Raw genomic sequence first — 10,572 nt, forward strand, 5'->3', positions numbered from 1 at the left:
GTTTCGCCTCCACCGGTCCCCGGCTCTCGCCTCAGATCTCGACGCCGGCGACCCCCGATCCTCCTTAGTCGTCCGCCGCCGACCCCGCCGAGTTCCGATTCGCCACTCACCTCACGCTACACCACCGCGTCCTCCAGCTTCTGGACGCGCTCGCGGGGGACAGATCTAGGGTTTGGGGCCTTGCTTGGTGCATGAGAAGGGCACCAGGGTCTTGACGGCATGGAGGTGGAAGCGGCGAGGAGGGATGCGTCGGCGCTTGACCCGGAGCTGCTGCAGCTGCCAGAACTCGCGCCGGGCGCGCTCCGGGAGAACTCAAGCATAGCCGAGGCACTCTACTTGCAGTGGCTCGTGCTGCCTGAGTCGTCCAAGCTGGTAACCTCTCACCCGTCCTCTTGCCCTCGCGTGCTGGCGCGGTTCGTCCGTTGATTTTGCGTGGCTAGCGTGATCTCCTGTTGGAACTCTTGGAAAAATGTTGTTAGAATGCTCTGCCTTGGTGGCGCCTTGTGCTGCAGTGCCTCTCTACGAGTTTAGATTGGTATGTTCGTATCAGGATTGCTAGCTTAAGCCGAGGATACAAAGCGTCGGGGTCTGGTACATCAAAGGCTAAGGTCCTGCGGGAGATTGTGATTGTAGTAATTTTTGCGGAAATATGTACTTGGCCTGTTTCTTCGGGTGCTTACTTTCTGCTCCTCAGTTGCCGTGAATGAATATGTACCATCTGTACTAAGTTGGTTTCTTGAACTGATGTGCTTACTTGCGGTTTTTGAGATGAGCCCTCACCGCATGCATCAGCTTTATCATTATCTTAAAGATAAAGAAATGTTGGTATGATAGTCAATGTTGCATGTGATTAGAGGAATGATGGATTTCAGGAGATGTGGACTCCGACGCTGTACCGAGATCTAGTGCTATCAAAGATCTGCTTTATGCTACAGCAATTTGTGTTATATTTTGAGCCCATGCTTACTTAAAATGATAGTTCACTCTTCAGAGGACATTTTCGCAGTGGTACACTGTGCTAGAGATCTGGCTTGAACTGTCTGCTCTTGTCTCTTTGGGTTACTTTAGATTGTTTTGTTTGGATGATGGTATTCCTTTTGCCAAGCAATTACTATGTAAATTTTTGATGGAGGGGCTGTTCTGTCATTTACTTGGACTTTTGAGATTTATATGCAATGATACAGGTATGCATCAGTGTTCTTGATAGTAAAACGTGCACTCATGGAATTTGAAGTTGCTATTTCCTGGTTGCAATCTGTTTGAGTATTGCTCTCGTGATAGGTGATAGTCAATGGCTTCATGTGAGAATGTTGAATTGTTGCTCCGTGTGCATATTTTGTTGAGCTCTTTTTGGCTGCTAATTTGATGCATACCTGTGCAGAACAGTAGATAAAATGCAACATAGACTATATAGCTTTTGTTGACGGGATACCTACTTTGCAGGCCAAACTTGTCTGCAATATTGCGTAGTAAACGCATGGAACCTTAGAGAAAAAAGAAGTCATGTTGACAATATCATATATGGTGTTACCTGTAGTGTTATCACGGTCTCAAGGCTTTACCACTAGTGTTTCTTGCTCTCCCAAATGATGCTAACATTTCGTTGTTTTGTCTGCTTTGTTATGTTGAACGTTGTCTTGAATGTTACGTAGTTTTATGGGGTGGACATAGCGTAGTAGTCAATGGCATGTTACCTTTTCTGCGGGAGACATGATGTTATCAAATAGATCAGCAGATGACATGACTGCTTGCCTCGACTGACAGCAGTCCAGGAGACAGAGGGACTCCACTAACCCTCGCTGTCGGCCTTTTGTAGTTCGCAACCACCGTGCATCGTCACCTCCCTGCTCAGCGCTATCGCTTTGCGAACACACCTATCACATTGGGCTTTCTTAGCTCCATCTTGCTGATTTTCTCTGCTGCTTGTTGTGCATCTCACTTGTTAGCTGGATGCCCTCTGCCTTGCTGCTTTGGTGCCCAATGCTTCTGCTAGAGAAGGTGTCTGCCTGTTGGTAATTGAGCATGGGAGTAGGGAGTGGATGCTTTGATGTTCTGTTGTCTTCAGGTGATGTTTTGGACCAAGTGGCTAGTGGGACATGTATTCTCCATTTTTGCCTTGTTATATACTCCCTCCGTCCCAAAATTCTTGTCTTAGATTTGTCTAGATACGGATGTATCTAACACTAAACCATGACTAGATACATCCGTATGTAGATAAATCTAAGACAAGAATTTTGGGACGGAGGGAGTATGTTCTATATGCGATGATTAGGCTAAGCTAAGATATTGTCTAGTGTCACCGACGCGGGGTTCCTTGCTCCCTAAGCTGTCGTGATAACCGTGTAGTGCTATACATGTATTGGAATATGTTTAATTTTCCATGTGTGATTATTTGACTGGATTCTTTGCTCCCTAGGCCGCCGTTATAACTATGTAGTGCTATATATGTATTGGGATATGTTTGATTTTTCACGTGTGATTATTTGACCGGAGTCAGGACAATATAGATCTACTATATAGGCTGGCTTCTTACATCTTGTATTTCTGGCATTGCTCAATATATATAGTAACATAGCAGATGTTTCAAGGTTTAACCTCTCTGCATATATGGTACTCCCTCCATAAAGAAATATAAGAGCGTTTAGATCACTAAAGTAGTGATCTAAATGCTCTATATTTCTTTACAGAGGGAGTGTATGCTTGAAATAACTCAATCTTCTAGGAATATGTAACATATGTTGAGGTTTGTTCTATACTTCATTAGTGGGGCCTTAAATAAAGTTGCAGTCCGCTAGTTTCTTGTAGCCGTGTATCTTGCAGCTACACTGTTTTTCTCTTGAGTTTGTTGTTTCTTGGGTCCTTAGGCCATTTTGTACTTGCCATCGGCACCTTCTTCTTAATGGAATACTAGCAGCACTCCTGCTAAATTTCAAAAAAAGAAGTTGCGTGCTTGTATCAGCAACTTTAATATTAAGTAGATTATATTGAACAGATTAGTCCGGGATTTTTCTAAATTTTTTAAACAGAGGCTAGTCCAATCAATATAGGATAGTGGCTGAACTCTCAAAATGATAGGTGGTGCAACCTGTACTTGGAATTGTGACAATAGGCTTCCGAGGCACTAGAACTTTTAATTTGATTGTGTGCTCTTTTCTTGGCTTTGGTTACTCTGTTATATTACATTTCAAATTTCTTAAGGTGGCACACCTATAATTCTAACTCAATTACCACTTAGTTTACCTTCTATGTGATGCATACAGATACAAATCATTGTTAGTTAAATTTATTAACACATTGTAATTTGGTGAACATTATTTATCTATGCTTACTGCTCAGGTTCTGTATATATGTTCTGTATATATGTATCATTATAAAGCACTTTAATAGTGCTGTTTGACTGCTCTTCTGTTTGATAATATCCGTTGAAGTAACAACTTGATGTTTTATGCACTTTGCTTTCTTCGTCATATAAGCCTTTCTATAATTGATTCTGTGGAGTGGGATGCTACTGTTTTTGTAAATTAGAAGCATTGTACATTGTTGCGTAAAAAAGCAATAAATTTGTTTCTATAACATACTTCTGTTGGATGTATCATTTCTTATAATATTTGGTTTCTTCACTACTAGGTGAAATCTTTGATTGAAGATGCAAAAGCCGGTGCCACACTGAATGTTGCTGGGAGCTCTGCTAGCACAAATGCCGCTTCAAGTAGTTCTTTGCCGTCGATGTTCCCTGCTGGTAGTGCCCCCCCACTTTCTCCCAGGAGCACTGCTGGCTCTCCCCGTGTTATGAGACGAGGATCTAGTGCTGGACCATCATCCTTGGGATCTCCTCTAAAATTAGTCAGTGAACCTGTGAGAGAAGTTATACCCCAGGTGCTTCCCATCTGTTTTTTTGTTTGAGAATGGCATCTGTGCTTGTTATTATTCATGTAATATTTGTTCCTACTATAGCTATTTAAGCATCTTCCTTGTTAGACTTAGTTCTGTATTCATCGTGTTTGCAGTTTTACTTCAAACATGGGCGCCCTCCACCAAAAGATTTGAGGGAGCAGTGTTTGTCTAGACTAGATCACCTTTTTTTTGCCGGGGAAGGGCTCCAGATTCAAGGTGACCTTATTTGAGGATTTCTTTTGTTTTGTCCACATTGAAATGCATTTTTAACTTTCAATGTCTTATTTGCACATATCAGAATTCAGACCAGTTATAAAAGACATATGCAAGTTGCCATCGTACCTCTCTGGTGTTCTTTTCAAGAAGATTGACGCCACTTGCTCTGGAACTGTAACAAGGTGTGCTGTTTATTCAATACCTCAACATGGCTACACTAGTGTTGGTGTATATTTAGATATAGTGAATCTTAGTTGTTCCATCATATTTGGAGGGCACTGAGAAATGCTTCATGCAGCTACCACATGGACCTCCTAACTGTAGCCAAAATTTAGTAGAACACAGAGTTCATTATGGAACATTAACCTGTCTCCATAGAGAAATTAGCATTTGATTGCACAGCCAGTGTTGGAAATCTGTGTGTTCCTGGTGGTTTCCACTTTTCCTGGGTGGTGGGAGGGTAAATCCCTCCAGTTATTATTCCTGCTTTTTTAAAGAGATAATAATACACACTACTGTCTGTGCAAGGTTGAACAAGCACAGTACCCTGCCCATTATAATTAGGCAGACCAGAAGTAAGCAGAAACTGCTCATCTTGGTTTTGTAACCCTGCTTCATATACGGTTATCCACCAATGCGTTATCCTTGCTATAATAATAGTTTGGCACTGTTTTCTTCTTCAACCAGTGTGCATGCTTCTGGATAGTTTTCTTGCTTGTGTTTGTAAATTTGAACTTACAGAAGCTTATCTTTTCTGGACTAGGATGTCAGGTTTCATTTATCACATTGCCTTATGATTAGTAACATTTAATCTAACACATCTGTGGTGTTCCATGGTCTCATGTATATTTAACAATTGTTCAGGAATGCCATGTCTCAGTTGGTAGTTACTTTTTGGCTGCACAGTTTTGATGTCAATTCCAGTTCTTAACACAGATATTTTATATTTCGGTTTTGACATGTTACTCTCTTTTTTGAACTCAGGGATGCGTTTATCGATTACTGGTTTAATGACAATAAGATCACAATGGACATGGCTACCCAGATATTTGAAATACTAAGAAAGCCAGGTTACAGTTATCTCACTCAGGTCAGCATTTCTTTCCTCTTTTTGGTCTTGGTAGGCATGTATATATGACTCCAACTGGACAAGATGATTATTCTATATTACTGTTTGTTTTCTTGAAGGGAATACTAATTCTCCATAATTTGCGCAGGAGGATTTTAAGCCTGTTCTAAAAGAACTCCTGGCAACTCACCCAGGTTTAGAGTTTTTACAAGGCACTCCCGAGTTTCAGGACAGATACGGTAATCGCTGTTATGTGTTGTTCAAGTTGCCTAGTAGTTGGCTCTATCACCAGTATTCTTTGTATATTTGTGCATTAGACGTGCATTTTGAGTCATCTGTTCTTTCAAAAGCCAATGATGATAGTATCTTATATGATGAAAAAGAAATGATCCCTGGCAAAGTGATCTCATTTGTGAATTCTTGTTATGTTTTTTTAATGTAGTTATGTCCTCCGCATCTTTTGAGACAGATACCCTTTTTAGCCGCATATGCCAAAGAGATGGAATATAATTTTTTAGCGGGTCTAACACTGAAATAAAATAAGGCATCGTTTTCTTCATAGTAATGTTTGCGTAGAGCTGACGAGAATTGAGTTGAGCCTGAGATGGTAGTAAGGAAATCCTGGAACCGATCGTAGATTGACACCCCTGCACTTTGGTATTAGAAAGTTAAACCTGAATGGTTTGCTATCTGAAGGTATGATTATAGGAATTCTAGTGTGTTCTACAATAAACCTGTCGGCATTTGGAACTCTCCGTATCAACATCTAAAACATGGTCTTTCTGTCTATCTTAAGAACTCGTAAGTGGCTCATCATCCTCTGCTATAAATGTTGAAGTATTTTAGTCTGTTCTACAGTAGACCTGTTGGTACGGAACTCTTCGTATTAACATCTAAAATATGGGCTGTCTTTCTGTCTATCTTAAGAACTCATATTTCTTCCTTAAAAATAATCTGTTATTTTCTCGTGTTCAGTAACATAGGAAAATGATAGTTTTTTAGTCATGAATGTTGTATGCAAGGACAAGCTGTTGTTTGTAGAGCATATCTTTTTTCTCCAGTAATAACATACTTTTTGATTTTGTGATGAATGGATATTCCGAACTAATGCTGGTGATTTGCTGCATCTCATTCATCTGCTTATTATGTTTTAATGTGTTTTTCAGCTGAGACTGTAATATACAGAATCTTCTACTCCATAAATAGATCTGGAAATGGTCATCTTACCCTTAGAGAGCTAAAACGTGGGAATTTAGTAGCTGCAATGCAGCAACTTGATGAGGAAGAGGATATCAACAAAATACTGAGGTAATTCATGGATGGAACTGTACAAATTCCTTAAATGCCGCGTGCGCATGTATATTTCCCAAGATCTCTCAGTAGAATATGGTTTCCATTACATGATGCTTTAGCTCCTTATGAATTCTGTTCTTTCAAGAGCTCCTTCCTTATGTGGTTGTGATGGCCAACAGGAATTTCATGGCTTCAGTTGATCCTACTATATGCTGCAAATAAAGCATATTTTACATGGTTTTCGTATAATTTTCTGACTTTGTCGTATCTGATGCAGATATTTCTCATACGAGCATTTTTATGTAATCTACTGCAAATTTTGGGAGCTGGACACAGATCATGATTTCTTGATTGACAAAGAGAACCTTATCAGATATGGAAATCATTCGTTGACCTATAGAATAGTCGATAGAGTCTTTTCACAGGTTAGTCCATTACTAGTTCTATTACTAGTTTATATTGAGAGCTGAGATGTTAGATTGCATTAATGTTGCTTACTGTGCACTTCCATTTTTTTTTCCAACTAAGGTCCCAAGGAAATTCACAAGCATGACCGAAGGAAAGATGGGTTATGAGGATTTTGTTTACTTCATCTTGTCAGAGGAAGATAAATCATCTGAGCCTAGCCTTGAGTACTGGTAATTGTGTTCTCCTGGTTTGATATGTCTTCTGTTTTACCTGTAACTGTTTTATTATCTGAGGGTTGCTTGAGAGCAATTCCATCCTTCGAATGTATGCTTAAATGTCTAGTCCCCATGCTGTGCTATTTGGTCTCGAGGCATTGACGGCAAACGAGTGAACAAAGCCCCAACAATTGGGTTTTAATGGGAATGTTTTTTTAGTATGTGATTTTTCTACACAATTTTGCTACAAATTTCCAACATGAAGTTATGTGTATGGGACACCTATATGTTATATCATATCTGCAACTCATATTATATACAGTTTGTGGTAAAATATGTTCCTTCATCTATTGAAACGCCTCACACTCTCTACAGGTTTAAGTGCATTGATCTTGATGGCAATGGTATTTTAACTACCAATGAAATGCAGTTTTTCTATGAGGAGCAGTTGCATCGTATGGAGTGCATGGCACAGGAACCTGTGCTTTTTGAGGACATACTATGCCAAATGATTGATATGATTGGACCAGAGGTATCATCATCCTGGATATAACTGTGATTCATTTACCCCCTGTTTGGAACAGTGGAATCCAAAGGCAATGAGGAGGAATTGCATTGTTCTCTACAAAATTCATGCATTCAGTCATGCCCTTAACTGCATTTCATAAAGCTTTTCCTTTGTGCAGAATGAGACATATTTTACATTGAGGGACTTGAAAAAGTGTAAACTCTCGGGAAATATATTCAATATCTTATTTAATCTCAACAAATTTATGGCGTTTGAAACTCGTGATCCATTCCTCATTCGCCAGGTAATCACTGTTTTGCAATGAAGTGTTTGAATCCACTGCATTTATTTAGTTAAAAGGTTGTATGGTTTTTAATTGCAGGAGCGTGAAAATCCAACTCTAACTGAGTGGGATCGGTTCGCCCATAGGGAATACATCAGGCTGTCGATGGAAGAGGATGGTGAAGATGCTTCAAATGGAAGTGGTGATGTGTGGGACGAGTCACTTGAAGCTCCATTTTGAATCATGTGAGTGCTACTAGTGCTTTCTGAATGAACTTACAGATTTGATACAGATGGCTAGTGAATTATGGAAACCACAGAGCATTGTTAAGATCTCAGAATTTTGATTCCATGGGTTTAGAAAATTTGGACCATCTTAATATTTGCACTTCAATCGTTATTTTACCAGACTACTTCCAAGAATAGGTGATTGCATTATTCCCTCTTAGACCTGCCTTTCATAGTGACACACATCTCCATTTTCCAGTTCCTAAAAGAAAACATGTTTTCAATTCCCAACCTATCAAGGAAATAATCTGTTTTTATTATTCAAAATGTTTAGTGTTGTCCATCTCTACTGTCCAAGAGATAAATCTTGGCAATTTCTTAAGTTCCGTATCTGAAATTTAATATCACCAGTGTGGGTTGATCAGCAGTAAAAACTGAATTGTGTTTGAGTGGTTTACGCAAAAACTGCTGTCAAGTATACTGCAATTTTTCCCCGTCATACAGAGAATTTTGAATCTGGTGCCAGCGGCATGTCCTCATATTTCATAACCCTCCACCCCCTTGAGCCAACACATGGTTCCATTTTATCTCTCGTATAAGCTGGTCATCGGTGCAGATGTAATGGTTTTTTCAGAGCATCTTTGCTTCCTGCGTCTTTGCTGCCTTCGATGTTTATCAAGTTAAAGCTTGTATAATCTATAGTAGCCAGTACGATTGGTGAGTTTCGTCCAATCAAACAATTACTCTGGCCATTCATATTAGTTGTAGTTCTAGAATTTGTGCCAGTCAAAACTTTTTAGGTTTGACCATCAATATAGAAAGAATTACCGTCGTATCAAACTGAAATTAGTAGATTTTTCATGAAGTCAAAGTGTCCTGTCCTAACCTACTTATATTGTGATGCGGAGTATGTTCTGATGTACCACAAGTTTATTTTTAGTTTTCATCTATTTTTAACATGTATGTGACCTGGTAATTTGGCTCTGTTGATATGATAGAATAATGATTTGATGAGAAAATAAAACAAATCATGATATGTTTACAGCTACTTCCTTTGCTGAACTGTTCCAGAACTGTCTTTCGCATTAACAGGCCTCACACTCCTAATTGGTTGGATATGGATGAAATTGGTTGGGAAGTTGAAGAAGTGTAAAGGTTTTGGCTAGCCTGCGGAGGTCATTGCAGGCTCTGAGCAGTTTCAGTAACACCAAAGACTACTTATGAGTTTTACTGTGCAGGTCTGATTTGATATTATCAGTTGTCCAGTTGTGCAAACATTTTTGCTTGCCAGGAAGAATGTGGAAGTTGATGTGAGGGCCTCCTGCATATTGACAAGGCAACAACCTCAACAGTCTCAAAGCTGAAGTGGGGAAACTTCTGTGCTCTACCTTTTTCTCATTGTGTTCTGATTGTTGCTTTAGGGGGGATGCCAGTTTATTCAATTGCTGTGCTCGAATTTTGGAGCTGAACTGTTGATGTTTGGCTGCCATTTTCCTTGTTAATCTGTGGGTGTGCGAGCAAGCAATGCCATCATTAACTTCGATCATCGTTTGTAACTTCCTGGTTCTGATTTCTGTTCAGTTTGGTATGGCGTTTGTTGCGATTCTTGGTACATTTTGGTAGGTGGGGAGGGGTCTCAAAACATGGATGTGAGTTGGTCATTTGTAACATTAACAAGTAACTGCATCAGGTGCATAAAATCTAAACAGGAAAGTAGTTTCCATTGTTAATCCAGATTTTTGTCGTAGCATAAATTTATAGGATGTTTCATTTGTATATGCTGCGATACTGTCATCTGGTATTTTGCTTTTCAACTTGTGGAACTCTGCAGTTGTCCAAAGCTTTCTTATTAGTTCAGTGCCAGTTATGGTACCGTGTTGAAATTTGTTGTACTATATCATGTATGCAAACATGTCGTACAATACATCCACATGGAACTACATCTTTTTTTGAGATGCAAGAAACTGCAACTTATATACAGTAATATTGGCTCCGTTCCATGGATGTGACCAATTTGACGAATTCGGGCCTCCACTATGGACTTCGGTGATCCATTGACAAACATGATATTATTGATATACTAATGTCCTGTGATAAACTTGACTAGATCTTGCTAATCCTATTTTTATTAACACTAAAATCGTAATTTTGCCTAAAACCAAAATCGTAGTTAAGTGTGGCCAACAGAAACCTGATTTAAGTACTTCTATTATGGTGGTGCGGTCACCTGTTTGATGCCCTACATAAGGACTACTACGGCAAGCATACACTTTAAAAAGATGCAGGCCAGTAGAAACCGGATTGAAGTGTTTGACGCCATGCGCAAGGAATTCTCCGGCGAGCTTGTAAGATGGCATCTTTCACATATTAAGGGACACATCGTCTAATCATGCCGTCCGACCCATGCTTTTAGAGGAATTGATCTTTCCAAAAATCCCTAAAGAATTTCTTCCTCTGAT

At 39.7% G+C, this 10,572-nt stretch overlaps 1 protein-coding gene across 1 annotated transcript; it reads left to right on the top strand.

The window, feature by feature from the left end:
• Positions 1-6: 6 nt before the first annotated feature.
• On the top strand, positions 7-9,936 carry LOC119268956 (probable serine/threonine protein phosphatase 2A regulatory subunit B''delta). The gene is made up of 13 exons (XM_037550680.1): positions 7-372; positions 3,628-3,876; positions 4,008-4,110; positions 4,193-4,292; positions 5,095-5,200; positions 5,328-5,418; positions 6,346-6,487; positions 6,750-6,897; positions 7,001-7,110; positions 7,471-7,627; positions 7,782-7,907; positions 7,986-8,131; positions 9,206-9,936. The coding sequence occupies exons 1-12, from the start codon at positions 220-222 to the stop codon at positions 8,124-8,126; spliced, it is 1,626 nt and encodes a 541-aa protein (XP_037406577.1). The 5' UTR covers positions 7-219; the 3' UTR covers positions 8,127-8,131; positions 9,206-9,936.
• Positions 9,937-10,572: the final 636 nt, after the last annotated feature.

The sequence above is a fragment of the Triticum dicoccoides genome, chromosome 1A (genome assembly GCF_002162155.2).
Source record: "Triticum dicoccoides isolate Atlit2015 ecotype Zavitan chromosome 1A, WEW_v2.0, whole genome shotgun sequence".
NCBI classification, from domain to species: domain Eukaryota; kingdom Viridiplantae; phylum Streptophyta; class Magnoliopsida; order Poales; family Poaceae; genus Triticum; species Triticum dicoccoides.

Excerpts from the sequence above, each read along its gene's own strand:
- LOC119268956 (XM_037550680.1), top strand. The coding sequence starts at position 220 with ATGGAGGTGGAAGCGGCGAGGAGGGATGCGTCGGCGCTTGACCCGGAG. Across the intron at positions 4,293-5,094 it reads TGCTCTGGAACTGTAACAAG|GGATGCGTTTATCGATTACT; the intron begins GTGTGCTGTTTA and ends TTTTGAACTCAG. Across the intron at positions 5,419-6,345 it reads CGAGTTTCAGGACAGATACG|CTGAGACTGTAATATACAGA; the intron begins GTAATCGCTGTT and ends TGTGTTTTTCAG.